Source organism: Saimiri boliviensis, chromosome 9 (assembly GCF_048565385.1).
Source record: "Saimiri boliviensis isolate mSaiBol1 chromosome 9, mSaiBol1.pri, whole genome shotgun sequence".
NCBI lineage: Eukaryota > Metazoa > Chordata > Mammalia > Primates > Cebidae > Saimiri > Saimiri boliviensis.
In genome coordinates, this window is record NC_133457.1 from 102,421,300 (window position 1) to 102,434,322 (window position 13,023).

Sequence of the window (13,023 nt, forward strand, 5' to 3'; positions counted from 1 at the left end):
GAGCCAAGGAGCCAATGTGCCCGGCCTTTTTTTTTTTTTTTTTTTTTTTTTTTTGACAGGGTCCTGCTCTGTCACCCAAGCTAGAGTGCAGTGGCTTGATCTCAGCTCACTGCAACCTCCGCTTCCCAGGTTCAAGCGATTCTCCTGCCTCAGCCTCCCTGGGATTACAAGCACACACCACTATGCCTGGCTAACTTTTGTATTTTTAGTAGAGATGGGGTTTCACTATGTTGGCCAGGCTGGTCTCAAAGTCCTGACCTCAGATGATCCACCTACCTCAGTCTCCCAAAGTACTGGGATTATAGGCAGGAGCCACCATGCCCGGCCTGGCCATTACTTTTAGTGGCAAAAAACCCATATTTACTTTTGCGTCTACCTAAATATTTCTTGGACCTGAAGATTGGTGCGCGGAACACATTGTGCCTGGAAACTTCTCTCCAACGGCTGCGGAAAGGCAGTTGTTTGGGTGAGGGTTGGAGCAGCATTCCCAGACACACTCAGCGGTTGTTGGCTATAGCAGCACTACTGGAGCAGCTTCTCCCTTCAGGTTAAGCATTGTCTGCTGCAGATGACTGCTAATGTGTGCTGGGGGGTTCTTTGGGTGGTACCGAAAATGTTCTAAAATTAAATTCTGGATTGTACTCTTTAAATGGGTGAATTTTACAGTATGTGAAATATATGTCAATAAAGTGGCAACGAAAACAATGAAAGAAAATTAAAAAGGATCGTTCACTCCGAATTGCCTAAAAGCTCACCATGAGAGCAGTCTCCTTTTTAGGATAAGCATTGCCTTCTTGGGGTTCCTTTTGGACATGCTGACTTATTAAATAAATATGAGGCAAGAGTACCCTAGGCAAGGGGAGAAGCGGGGAGGGGCACAGGAAAACTAGGCGCTGTGTTCCTCATTTTGCCATCTATCTCTAGTGGCCGTGAGCAGCTCTGGCCCTGGGTCTATCTCTTCAGGTGTTTTATCCTATTTAATCCTCATGACAACTGCTAAAGGTAGACAAGGTGGCCTTCCGTTTTCAGATGAGGAGTCTCTAGAAAGGGTATGTGGCCTGCTAAGCTAAGCGTTCAGTGAGTGGGCTCAGGAGTCACCTGGCAGTGATTTCAAACATGAATCCAGTCCCCCAAAGGCTGTGTGACTTTGCAAATGTTACTTAACCTCTCTGGTCCCCTATTTTCTCCTTTGAAAAGGAGAGATAAAGCCTTGTCTTCTTTGGCATGAGGTTATTGGGAAGAATCAGAGGTATGATTGATAGGGTCATGGCACAGGGGTTAAGAGTATGAGCTGTGATCCTAGACATCCTGGGTTTAAACCCCAGCTCTGCTGTTCACCAGCTGTGTGACTTTGGGCAGTATACTTAATTCTCAGGTTTTCAATTTCTCATCTATAAAGGGAACATCATAATACTACCTACCTCATAAAGTTGTTATGAGGATCAAATACATGTCAAATCTGCGGTACAGGGGTTGACAAGAGTAATCCAAGTTTGCTCTAATTTGAATAAACACAGTTCTTACTATACTGTAAAGACTGTATCTGACCAGGTGCGGTGGCTCACGCCTGTAATCCTAGCACTTTGGAAGTCTGAGGCGGGCGGATCACTTGAGCCCAGGAGTTTGAGAAAAGCCTAGGCAACATGGCAAAACCCCGTTTCCATGAAAAATAAAAAAATAGCATGGTGTGGTGGCACATCCCTGTAGTCAGCTACTTGTGAGGCTGAGGCATGAGTATCGCTTGAACCCAGGAGGTGGAGGTTGCAGTGAGTTGAGATCATGCCACTGCGCTCCATCTAGCCTGGGTGATGGAGTGAGACTCTGCCTCAAAAACAAAAAACAAACTATATCTGTCTTGCCACAGTAATATTCCCAATGCCTGCCATATGGTAGGTGATCAATAAGCGTTTCTTTTAAAAACAATCTGGGATTTCAACCCACATCTGCATGACCCAAAATCATTATGTCAGTGATTCTCAAAGTATAATCCAGGTCTGTCTGCCTGAATAGGCCTGACCCCACGAATCAGAGGCCCTGGCTGGCCAGACATCTGGGTTTATCCTCTCCAGCAATAGGTTCACAGTGTAACCTGGACCAGTTCTTCTCCCTCTCCAGGTCTCAGTTCCCCATCTGTAAACACAAGGGCTCTCTGGGGTGAAGAGCTGTGTATTCACGGACAGCCCTGCTCCAGGGCTGGCATTTCAAGACACGCAACCTTCAAGCCACAAAGGATCGTCACTGACATTACCACTTTCATTTTGCAGGCTCGCGTGTCTCAGGGTTCATGTGTGTGTGTCTGTACGTATGTGTGCACACAGGCACACATTCAGATCTGCAGGTGATGTAGCTTGGGGAAAGGCTGCCATAAATATTAAACTCCCAACTCCAAAGTACCCTGCAGGGATTCAGAACTTCAGGAATGCATAACATCATTCTCTTTCAAGAGTCACTGTTCTCAGGAGTGTGGGCACCGTCATAGAAAACTATGGAAAAGGAGAGTGAAGAGTTAGAGAACTGCTGAGCTTGGAGGGAACTCAGAGTTCATTTAATCTCTTGTTCCCGAAGCTCAAAGCACGATCCATGGTCAGCAGCATCACCCTCACCTGGGAGCTTGTTAAAATGCAGAGGCTTAGCCCCCAGAAGAACAGGATGGAGGAAGATTTGCATTTAAACAAGATCCCTGGATGATCTGCCTACACATCTTTGTTTCTGAAAAGTTGTCCTAGTCCCCAGCCCTCATCTGCATTTGGGGGAACGAGAGGAACAGAAAGGGGTGGCATTTGTTCTAGTTCCCCCAGCCCGTTAGGAGCAGGGCCTCGACAAAAACCTGTACAGACTTTGGAAAAAGATTCAAAGCTCTCTGCAAGAGGCAGGCATTTGCACAAAGGGTGACGAAGTGCAGAAGAAGTGCTCGGCGTTGCTGATTGTGTCCGTCAGCGTTCAGGCAGGAAAGGAGAGCCCAACTCCAGTGGCTCTTGGGATTTGAATAAAGAGGCTATTTCTAAGCTGGGGGACAAGCTGGCCAAAACCAACCAGGGAAAGCAGCTAAGGAAAGCATCTGGGTATCCCAGCCCAGTGAGAGAGTGGGAGCCCCGGACAGGACTTACAGGGAAGGGCACAGCCACTGCCACACTTGGGACTGTCGTTAAGAACAAATAGTTCCTCTTCAGGGGTTTTGGTTTCTGGTTCTTTGCTCTATCTAAAAACTAAGCTTACCCGTTCATTTATCAGCCCTCCCTATCTCTGCTGTGACCAAACACACCCAAGCATCTCCCACCACCTATGTATCCGTCCTTCCAACCCGGCAAAAGCCAACCCTCGCCTCCTTTGATGAAGTCAACAATAGCCAATCAGAATTAGCCTAGATTGTGCCATCTGACCACAGCCCACGGGGGAGGACACAGGAACAGGGTCGTCATTCGGATCCTGCCCTCCCTTCTTCTCAGCCCTCTCCCTTGCCTCTGCCTTGCCTGCAGGAGGCGCCCTTCCATAGAAGTAAATTGCCTTGCTGAGAAAACTTCTGCTTGAGTGTCGGTTCCACTTTGCGGCACTGAGCATTTTACTTTTAACATGATCAAGAGAAGAAGAGAGCAGGGAAATGTGCCCTGACATCTGACCTCCTGCCATCCCACCCTCTGGCTGAACCCAACTAGAGATGAGGAAACTGAGTCACAAAGTGCCCAAAGTCACCCCATGGGGGAGTCAGGATTCAAATCCAGGCCATCTGGCCCCAGAGTCCATAAAGAAAAACATAAGGTTTGTTTATGCCTTTGGCAATTATTTATTATTTGCCACTCAGTGATCTAGATACCACGGATTCCAAATTCTGGGTCTTGTAAAACCTTTCCAGTAACACTCTTGTAGTCAGCATGTTACCGGCAGCAAGACCGTAGCACTCCCAGCCCGTGTTCTCAGAGGAAAGAATTCAGCGGAGAGGCAGAGGCAAAGGTTTATTGAAAGAAGCAAAGTACAGCTGAGAGACCAAGTGCCCCGCTCAGCCTTGGGCTCGGCGTTTTTATAGACTGGCTTGGTTCTGGGGTTTCTCCTCCTGCTTGATTCCTCCCTCGGGCAGGCTATTGCTCTATTCCTGCAGGCGCAATGGCGAGCACTTGGGAGGCGCCGCATGCCCCGTGTGCTTAACTGAGGTTGTGCGCATGCTCACTTGGGGCGATTTTCCCTTACTGGTCCGGAGCCCCAGCAGAAATGTCGTTTACAGGTCAAACGCCACCATTCGCCCCAACTGTGCATGCTTAATTAAGAGCTTAACAGGGAAGCACGGGTTGCTGGCTCTAGATGACGTCTACTATCTGCTAGGGACCTCCTCTCCCTCCTGGCACCGTTCAGTGGCCGCTTACCATGTCACAGGGACAGTTTTATGATCGCCTGTCCATCATTCAGTGCACTGCCATTTCTGTGGGCCCTCTCCTGCTCAAGAACACAATAAACATCCTTGTTTTAAAAAGTGCCCTATTTCACTGCAATAGGACTGGGTGGTGGCCAGGTGGCAGCAGCTGTGGCTTTTGTGGAATCGGATGGACAGCCTGGTAGGAGAAAAGGCCCAGGGGTTCTACCCAGCACTGGGGTCACGCTGCTCCCTGAGGCTTCTGCTGGGTCCTGGGTCATCAGCAGAGCCCTTAGCTAGGAGTGGGCACCTGTAGGGGTGGAGGGTGGTCGTGGGCCACGAGGCAGCTCTAAGGTCCAAAGGTTGCTGCAGTGGGAAATTCCCACCCCTGCAATTGGTCCCCAGCCAGGAACATCCTTAAACTGGTGTCAGAGGAAGAGTGGCATTCATGTCCCCATAAGCTCCCCATGCTCCAGAACATCTCCTTCTACCCTCCTCCCCTCCTGGGCAGGTGGAGGTCCAGGAAGCAAAGGCCCCTAGGCACGCTAGGGATGCTCCTGTGAGCCCTTTCCTGCTCTGAAGCCTCCCGAGGCCAGTTCCTTACCCTGAGGCCCCTGCTCAACTTGTTGCCTGCCAGGAGATGCCTGCCCCGACCAGTATTTTGGAATGGCATCCCACAGGCCTGGACTTAAATTCCTGCTGGGTGACTGCAGCCTACATCACTTCACCCCGCCAAATCTCAGTTTCCTCATCTCAAGACAAGACGAAAATATCCACCTGGAATTGCTGACGCAGGGATGAGGGGGACGTGCAGCTTAACCAGCACAGTGCCTGCATATAGTAGGTGCTCAGTAAATATCAGTTTATTTCCAGTTCCTGCTGGGTGCAACAAGGTTCTCAGGAAATGGAAGACTCAGCCCGGCCTGCAAGGAGCAGTCAGATGGGTGGGGTGGGGACTGGGGGGAGGGAAAGAGGAGGACCCCAAACAAACAGCCCCAGTGACAGGAGCAATGAGGTACAGAGGAGCAGAGAGGCCCGGACTGTGGGGTTCCCTGTGCTTCACGTGGGACGTTCTGATCTTAACCTCAGTGCCTGCCAATGCTGTTTGTGACCTATTGGGAGTCACCCAGTTAATCCCACCACATTCAATTGGCTGGGAGCATCACAAAGACCTGCTCAGTTTCAAGGGAAGGGGACAGAAACTCTACCTTTTGATGGAAGGAGTATCAAAGAATCTGTGGGTATATTTTCTTTTTCTTTTTCTTTTTAAGACGGATTCTTGCTCTGTCACCAGGCTGAAGTGTAATGGCACGATCTCGGCTCACTGCAACCTCCACCTCCCAGGTTCAAGTGATACTTCTGCCTTAGCCTTCCAAGTACTTGGGATTACAGGCACATGCCACCATGCCCAGCTAATTTTTTTTGTATTTTTAGTAGAGACGGGGTTTCACCATGTTGGCCAGGATGGTCTCAATCTCCTAACCTTGTGATCCACCTGCCTCGGCCTCCCAAAATGCTGGGATAACAGGCATGAGCCCCTGCGCCCAGCCCTCATGGGCAGATTTTTAAAGGACCACAATTACAAAAAAAGCAGGGTGGTTAATGTTACGGTGGTGAAAGCACAAGGGCTTCTGGGACCTCAGAGGAGACCCTTTCTAGAATCCAGAGAAGCATGGGAGTGGTCAGGGAAGGCTTCCTGGGGGTGAGGGCAGAGCAGAACTCACAAATGTAAGCATTACTGGGGCAAAACTCTAAAAATTAAGCACAGTCCCTACTATAAATGTTGCTTTCCAAAACAAAATTTTACTATCTTTACTTACGGCAAATACATGCCTAGGACCATGACCCAAAGAATATAAAAATTTTAGAGGCTGGGCCTGGTGGCCCAAGTCTGTAATCCCAGTACTTTGGAAGCCCAAAGCAGGAGGCTCACTTGAGCTCAAGAGTTCAACACTAGCCTGGGCAACATAGCAAGACTAAATACAAAATACTAAAATACAAAAAATTAGCTGAATGTGGTGGCTCACACCTGTAGTTCCAGCTACTTAGGGGGCTGTGGTGGCAGGTTCACTTGAGCCCAGGAGGTCAAGGTTGCAGCGAACAATGATCGTGCCACTGCACTCCTGCCTGAGTGAGAGTAGACTTTGTCTCAAACAATAAATAAATAAATAAATAAAAATAAAGGTAGGCAAGGTGGCTCATGACTGTAATCGCAGCACTTTGGGAGGCTGAGGTGGGTAGATCACAAGGTCAGGAGTTCAAGACCAGCCTGGCCAACATGGTGAAACGCTGTCTCTACTAAAAACACAAAAATTAGCTAGGCATGGTGGTGCCTTCCTGTAATCCCAGTTACTCTGGAGGCTGAGGCAGGAGAATAGCTTGAATTAGGACCTGGGAGGCAGAGGTTGCGGTGAGCAGAGATCGCACCCCTGCACTCCAGCCTGGGCAACAGAGCAAGACTCTATCTCAAAAAAACAAAGAAAGAAAGAAAGAAAGAAAAAAATTTACATATCAACAAGCAAAAACTTTTTTTTTAACACTTATAATTCTATCCACCAACCAGAGACAATGGCTCAGAACTCCTTGCTAAGTATTTCCCAGACTGTTGAATATGGAAGCCTGTTTTGAAACCCCCAAAATAGAACCTTATTCTCTGGTGCCGCTGGAGACTGAAGCCTCATGACACCTCTTTCCTTGCCAAGAAATACCTTTTATTTCTGCAGCCTCACTTTAAAGAGCGTGTCGTAATTCATTTAACCAACGCCCTTCTGTAGGATACATGAGGTTGGGTCTCACTTCTGTCCTGTTTCACACAGCATAGCGATGGTGTCTTAGAGCCGTGATTTGCTGGCACACTAACTTAACTGTGTACTCAGGGGAAGTCCCTGAAATTGAATTGCTGGGTCACAGGGCATGCAGCTGTTTAAACATTTACCAGTTGCCTTCCAGAAAATATTACCACTAGCAAGGTTTGAGAGAGGCTGTTTTCCCATGGGGAAAAACATTTATTTATTTATTTATTTTGGAGCCGGAATCTCCCTCTGTCACCCAAGCTGGAGTGCAGTGGTGCAATCTTGGCTTACCGCAACTTCTACCTCCTGGGTTCAGGTGATTCTCCTGCCTCAGCCTCCTGAGTAGCTGGGACCATAGGCGCCCGCTGCCATGCTAATGTTTTGTGTTTTAGTAGAGACGGGGTTCCACCACATTGGCCAGGCTGGTCTCAAGCTCCTAAGCTCAGGCAATCCGGCTGCCTCGGCCTCCCAAATTTCTAGGATTACAGGCGTGAGCCACTGCACTGACTGGGAAACATTTATTTTTTAAATAAACAGAGCAGGTATGTTTTTAAAAAAGAGCGATTGGAGGGGGCCAGACGTGGCTTCATTCTTGACCCTGCCATCTGCTGGGTGTGAGATCTTGAGGAAGCCTCAGTTTCCTCATCTGCAAAACCAGGCCTTCTTAGCTGAGCTTTTAAGAGACCGGCTGAGATGAGGCAAGATGAATGGTGATGAATGTGGGGTCCTTCTGCGGCGAGGGTGGGTAGGGATGATCACAGGGGCCAGGCTCCCTCATCCTCTGATCTGGGCAGTGAAAACTGGCTTCTAAGTATGACCTGATGATCCCAGTGATGTCGCAAGCAGGTTCCAGTCCCTGTGCCTCCCATTCCCGCTCCCAGGAGCCCGCCCAGCCTCAGGAACTTCCCCTAGCCCTCCGGCCTTGACTACTTAAGGGACCTGGATCCACCCCACAGCTGGGACAGTCCCGGCGCCCTGCACTGGGGATCTAGGATGGGGGCCTTGGCCAGGGCCCTGCTGTCCATTCTGCTGGCATTGCTGCTCACGTTCACCCCAGAGGCTCTGGGTGCCAACCCCGGCCTGGTAGCCAGGATCACCAACAAGGGCCTGGAATACGGTAAGAAGCCACGGCTGCTGGCTGGACTTGGCAAACCCAGGCCCTAAGCCGCTCTGGGTACAGCAGGGACAGGGAGAGGGGACACAGACTGGACTGTCTCCCTGGGGCAGTGCCATCTTCTGGGGGCTCTGGCTCCGATTCCAGCCTCACCGCCCACCAGCTGAGTGTCCTGGGCAGGTTATTTGTGGTAGTGAGGCGCTCCACCAGCCGAGAGAGCACAGCTTTGCGTGTAAGCGGTTGATCTGGGACATTATCCCAGGAAACGCTGTGGGGAAGCGGTTCTGAGATGAGGAAGAGAACACAGCCAGGAGAGAGTGTGGGATTCAACGCACCACCTCCGAGGATGGGACCCACTCCGCTGGGAAACACATGCCTCTGAACTAGAGGACAGAACTGTGGTCACCTCTGGAGGCAGGCAGAGACCCTGAAGGGCATGAGGGAGCCTGCTGAAGTACTGGAAGATGCTGCATCTTGATTCAGGTGGTGGTCACATGACTGTATAAACATTAAAAATTATTTAGCAATGCCTTTAAAATTAGTGCCCGTTAGGCACCTTATGTATATTATTCCTCAGTTTTAAAGAATGGGCAGGCCAGGCACAGTGGCTCATGCCTGTAATCCCAGCACCTTGGGAGGCCAAGGTGGATGGCTAGCTTGAGGCCAGGAGTTCGAGACCAGCCTGGCCAAATTGGTGAAACCTTGTCTCTACTAAAAATAAAAAATTAGCCAGGTGCGGTGGCAGGCACCTGTAATCCCAGCTACTCAAGAGGCTGAGGCAGGAGAATCGCTTGAACCCAGGAGGCGGAGGTGGCAGTGTATTGCAGCCTGAGCAATAGAAGGAGACTGTCTCAAAAAATGAATCAATAAATAAATATGAAAAAAGAATGGGCAAAAGTAGGACTATTTCTGTACTTGAAACAAAGCCCCCAGACTAGCCCGGTGGCAAGGGAGCTGGGACATTTATACACTGCAGTGATTGATTGACAGCTTCTAGGCAGGGGGATGTCAGCTCCCCAGCATTTTTGTCCTGTAGCATGTACCTGCTTTCTGCAGTTCCAGGACAAAGAGCCTCAGACCCCCACATTCATCACTATTCATCTTGCCTCATCTCAGCCAGTCTCTTAAGAGCTCAGCTAGGAAGGCCTGGTTTTGCAGATGAGGAAACTGAGGCTCAGGGAGGCAGACATTGGCAGCTGGGAGTCAACTGTCACTCACTGGAAAGACTCAAGGATATGGACAGGCACTGGCCACAGGTGCGTCTTGCATTCCTAGAGCCTGAATTGCCTTACCTGTGAAATGAGATAACAATATTCCCTTAGGTAGGGTTGCTGGGAGCCCAGACTGGCTTGAGGCAGGGAGAGGGAAATCAGGGAAGGCTTCCAGGATGAAGTAAGGTGGAAAAGACAGTAGGAATTACACAGGGACAAGGGGTAGCGTTCCAGGCAGAGGAGCCGCAACATGTGCGTTTGCTAGAGGAAGAAGAGCAAATTGGAAAGAGGTGAAAAAGGAGGCCACTGGTCATCTGTGTACCCATGCCTGCCTTGCGGGCAGAAACCTGGGTCCCTCAGATCTTGGAACAGTGGGATCTGGTAACTGCTACTTGCACTGCAACCCTATATCAGGAGGGTTTGTCTTTTGTGCCTTTTTGTGCCTTTTTGTTCCTTGGCGCTGTGCACACACACCATGTTTACGTAACCAAAACATGGTCCTTGCCACATTTTTAGTAATATAAACCCTGTTTGCTGTTCCAGGCATTTACTGAGTGCCTGCTGTGTGCCAGGCACCAAGCTGGGGTGCTTTGTTATCTTCCCAGCCCCCTTTGCTTTGCAGTTGAGATGACACCCTGATAGGAAAGTATTGTTGTCTTGCTATTCGACAGATAAACAAAGTGAAGGTTGGTTGGGGACTTTGTCAAAGTCACCCAGCTAGAAAGATGCCCACTTTCTCTAGCCCCCAATGCTTCCAGTTTCTTCTACACAGGCCAGATGCCATGAAGGACCAGAAGGAGGACCACATGCCAAAGCGCACAGCACTTTTGTCCTCAGGGAGTTGTTGGCAAAGGCATTCCATTTCCTCGTCTGTAAAATGGACGTGAGCATAACAATGCCACAGGAAATGCAGGGATGCCTCTGAATGTCCCTCATGCTACCTGGCTCGCAGAGGGTCTCATATCCTGTCATTGCACTTAATGCCAATAAGGATGTTGGGCTCTCTCCTCAGGGCAGATGGGAGCCACAGTAGGGTTTAGAGCAGGGGAGGAGGCAGGTCGATCAAACTGACTCCCAGCTGCTTCCTGTCCACAGCGGCCCAGGAGGGGCGATTGGCTCTGCAGAGTGAGCTGCTCAAGATCACGCTGCCTGACTTCACCGGGGACGTCAGGATCCCCCACATCGGCCGTGGACACTATGAGTTCCACAGGTGTGGCTCTCCCTTCTGCTGGGGCTCCGAGGTGGCTGGAACTGACAGTCAGAGAGGATTGGAGAGTGAGGGAGGGAGAGCCTCAGGATTGGGCTGCGCGGGGGAACTCTCTGGGGCAGACGGTGGGATAGTTCCCTGAGACGTTCAGAAGGAAATTCTGGAAGGACAATCAGGCCCGAAGCACACTGCACCCCTCCCCACCTATTCCTATTGAGTGTTTCCTTCATTCCTGCCTTCTTTTATTCAGTCCATCAGCAAACATCTATTGAGCACCTACTATGTGCCAAGCAAATAAAACAGAACTTGACCGTTCTTTTCACACTGTTGACAACCTTGCTGACCCTTTTTGGGTCTTCTCTTAAGGCTGCCATCATCTTCCCTAAATCTGTTTCCCCTACCTGGATGTATTGAGAGAGGGAGCTGCAAACCCAAAGGGACGTGTCTGTGAACCTCCTCAGGATGCCGCCTGCGGTCATCAGAGTCGTGGGTTCCGATGCTGACTGTGAACCTGCAGGCAATTGCATCCCTTCCTTGAGGTTCAATTTCCCCCTCTGTGGAAAGGGAATAAGAACAGTGCTGACCCCCTCGGTGCGACCCAAATGGCATGAAGAATTATTGTGCTGAGCATGGTCACATGGTCAGTGCCTGGGACATAGCTGGTGCTCACCTAGTCCCCACTGTGGAGAGGGAGGGTTGCAAAGGTGGGAGCTGGATCCAGGCCCAGGGCTGACACCTCCTTCCGTGTCTCTCCCTTCAGCTTGAACATCCACAGCTGCGAGCTGCTTCGCTCTGCGATGAGGCCCGTCCCTGGCCAGGGCCTGAGTCTCAGCATCTCCGACTCCTCTATCAGGGTCCAGGGCAGGTGGAAGGTGCGCAAGTCATTCTTGTAAGTTGGCTCTGCTCCCAGGCCCTGGAGCTCTTGGCCTCGGCCTTCGCCCCATCCTTCTCAGGTCCAAGGTGTTCCTAACTCATCAGAAAGGCCAGGTGGGCTGGGCGCAGTGGCTCAAGCCTGTAATCCCAGCACTTTGGGAGGCTGAGGCGGGTGGATCACGAGGTCGAGAGATCGAGACCATCCTGATCAACATGGTGAAACCCCGTCTCTACTAAAAATACGAAAAATTAGCTGGGCATGGTGGCGCGTGCCTGTAATCCCAGCTCCTCAGGAGGCTGAGGCAGGAGAATTGCTCGAACCCAGGAGGCGGAGGTTACGGTGAGCTGAGATGGCGCCATTGCACTCCAGCCTAAGTGACAAGAATGAAACTCCATCTCAAAAAAAAAAAAGGAAGGCCAGGTGATGGACAGGTGGAGCCCAAGCCCAGAGGTGGCCTGGGAATAGAGTCCTGGCTCTGGGGTGTCTTTCCCTGAGTCTCTACTTCCTCATCTCCCAGAGGGGACGGGCCTGCTTCCTTTATAGAGTCATGGGAGGCTAAATGCAGTAATATCAAGTCTCCTTGGTTCCCACAGAAACAGACCTTAAGGCAAGAATCTCAGTGCAATACTTTATCTTGGAAGTGATCTGAGGAAATATCCACAGGGGAGCAGGGAAATGAGAAAGGGAAGGGAAGGAACTCAGCCCAGTGGGTGAGTGAGGACAGCATAGAACACGCCTCTGAGTTACTCCAGCCCCGCCCGGTCGCCCCTTCCTCCTGCTTGCCTTTGGTCAAGGGCTGCTTCCAGGGGCTCTGGCTCTCAGGCACTTTGAACAGATCTCTGACCTCAGAGGCACTCGGATGGAAGGGTATTCGTGTGCTAGGGCTGTCATAACAAGCATAGACTGGGTGGCTTAAGCAGAAATGTGTTTTCTCACCATTCCGGAGGCTGAAGGCCAAGATTAAGGTTTTGGCAGGCCTAGTTTCTTCTGAGGCCACTCTTCTCGGCCTGTGGACGGCTACCCTTCGGCAACGTCCTCACATGGTCTTTCGTCTGTGCTCAAGAAATCCTGTTTCTGAGGCCATGCACGTTGGCTCACACCTGTAATCCCAGCACTTTGGGCGGCCGAGACAGGCAGATCACTTGAGGTCAGGAGTTCGAGACCAACTTGGCCAACATAGCGAACCTCAGCCTTAATAAATAAAAAATTAGCCAGGTGTGGTGGTGGGCACCTGCAATCCCAACTACTCGGGAGGCAGAGACAGAAGACTCATTTGAACCCTGGAGGCAGAGGTTGCAGTGAGCTGAGATCATGCCACCGCACTCCATCCTGAGGGACAGAGTGAGACTTCATCTCTAAAGAAAAAATAAAGAAAAACCCCATTTCTCGCTGTACGTCCTAATCTCTTTTCATAAAGACACTAGTCAGATTGGATTAGGGCCCACCCTAATAGCCTCATTTTAATGTAATCACCTCTTCAAGG

At 50.5% G+C, this 13,023-nt stretch overlaps 1 protein-coding gene across 1 annotated transcript in view; it reads left to right on the forward strand.

Annotated features, from left to right (window-relative positions):
• Nucleotides 1-8,043: 8,043 nt before the first annotated feature.
• Nucleotides 8,044-13,023, forward strand: part of LBP (lipopolysaccharide binding protein) — a 31,650-nt gene continuing 26,670 nt past the window's right edge. Inside the window, exons 1-3 of the mRNA XM_003936375.4 lie at nt 8,044-8,251; nt 10,555-10,669; nt 11,427-11,555. Of these exons, the coding sequence (XP_003936424.2) occupies nt 8,128-8,251; nt 10,555-10,669; nt 11,427-11,555 (368 nt within the window). The 5' untranslated portion in view covers nt 8,044-8,127. The remainder of the gene's footprint in view (nt 8,252-10,554; nt 10,670-11,426; nt 11,556-13,023) is intronic.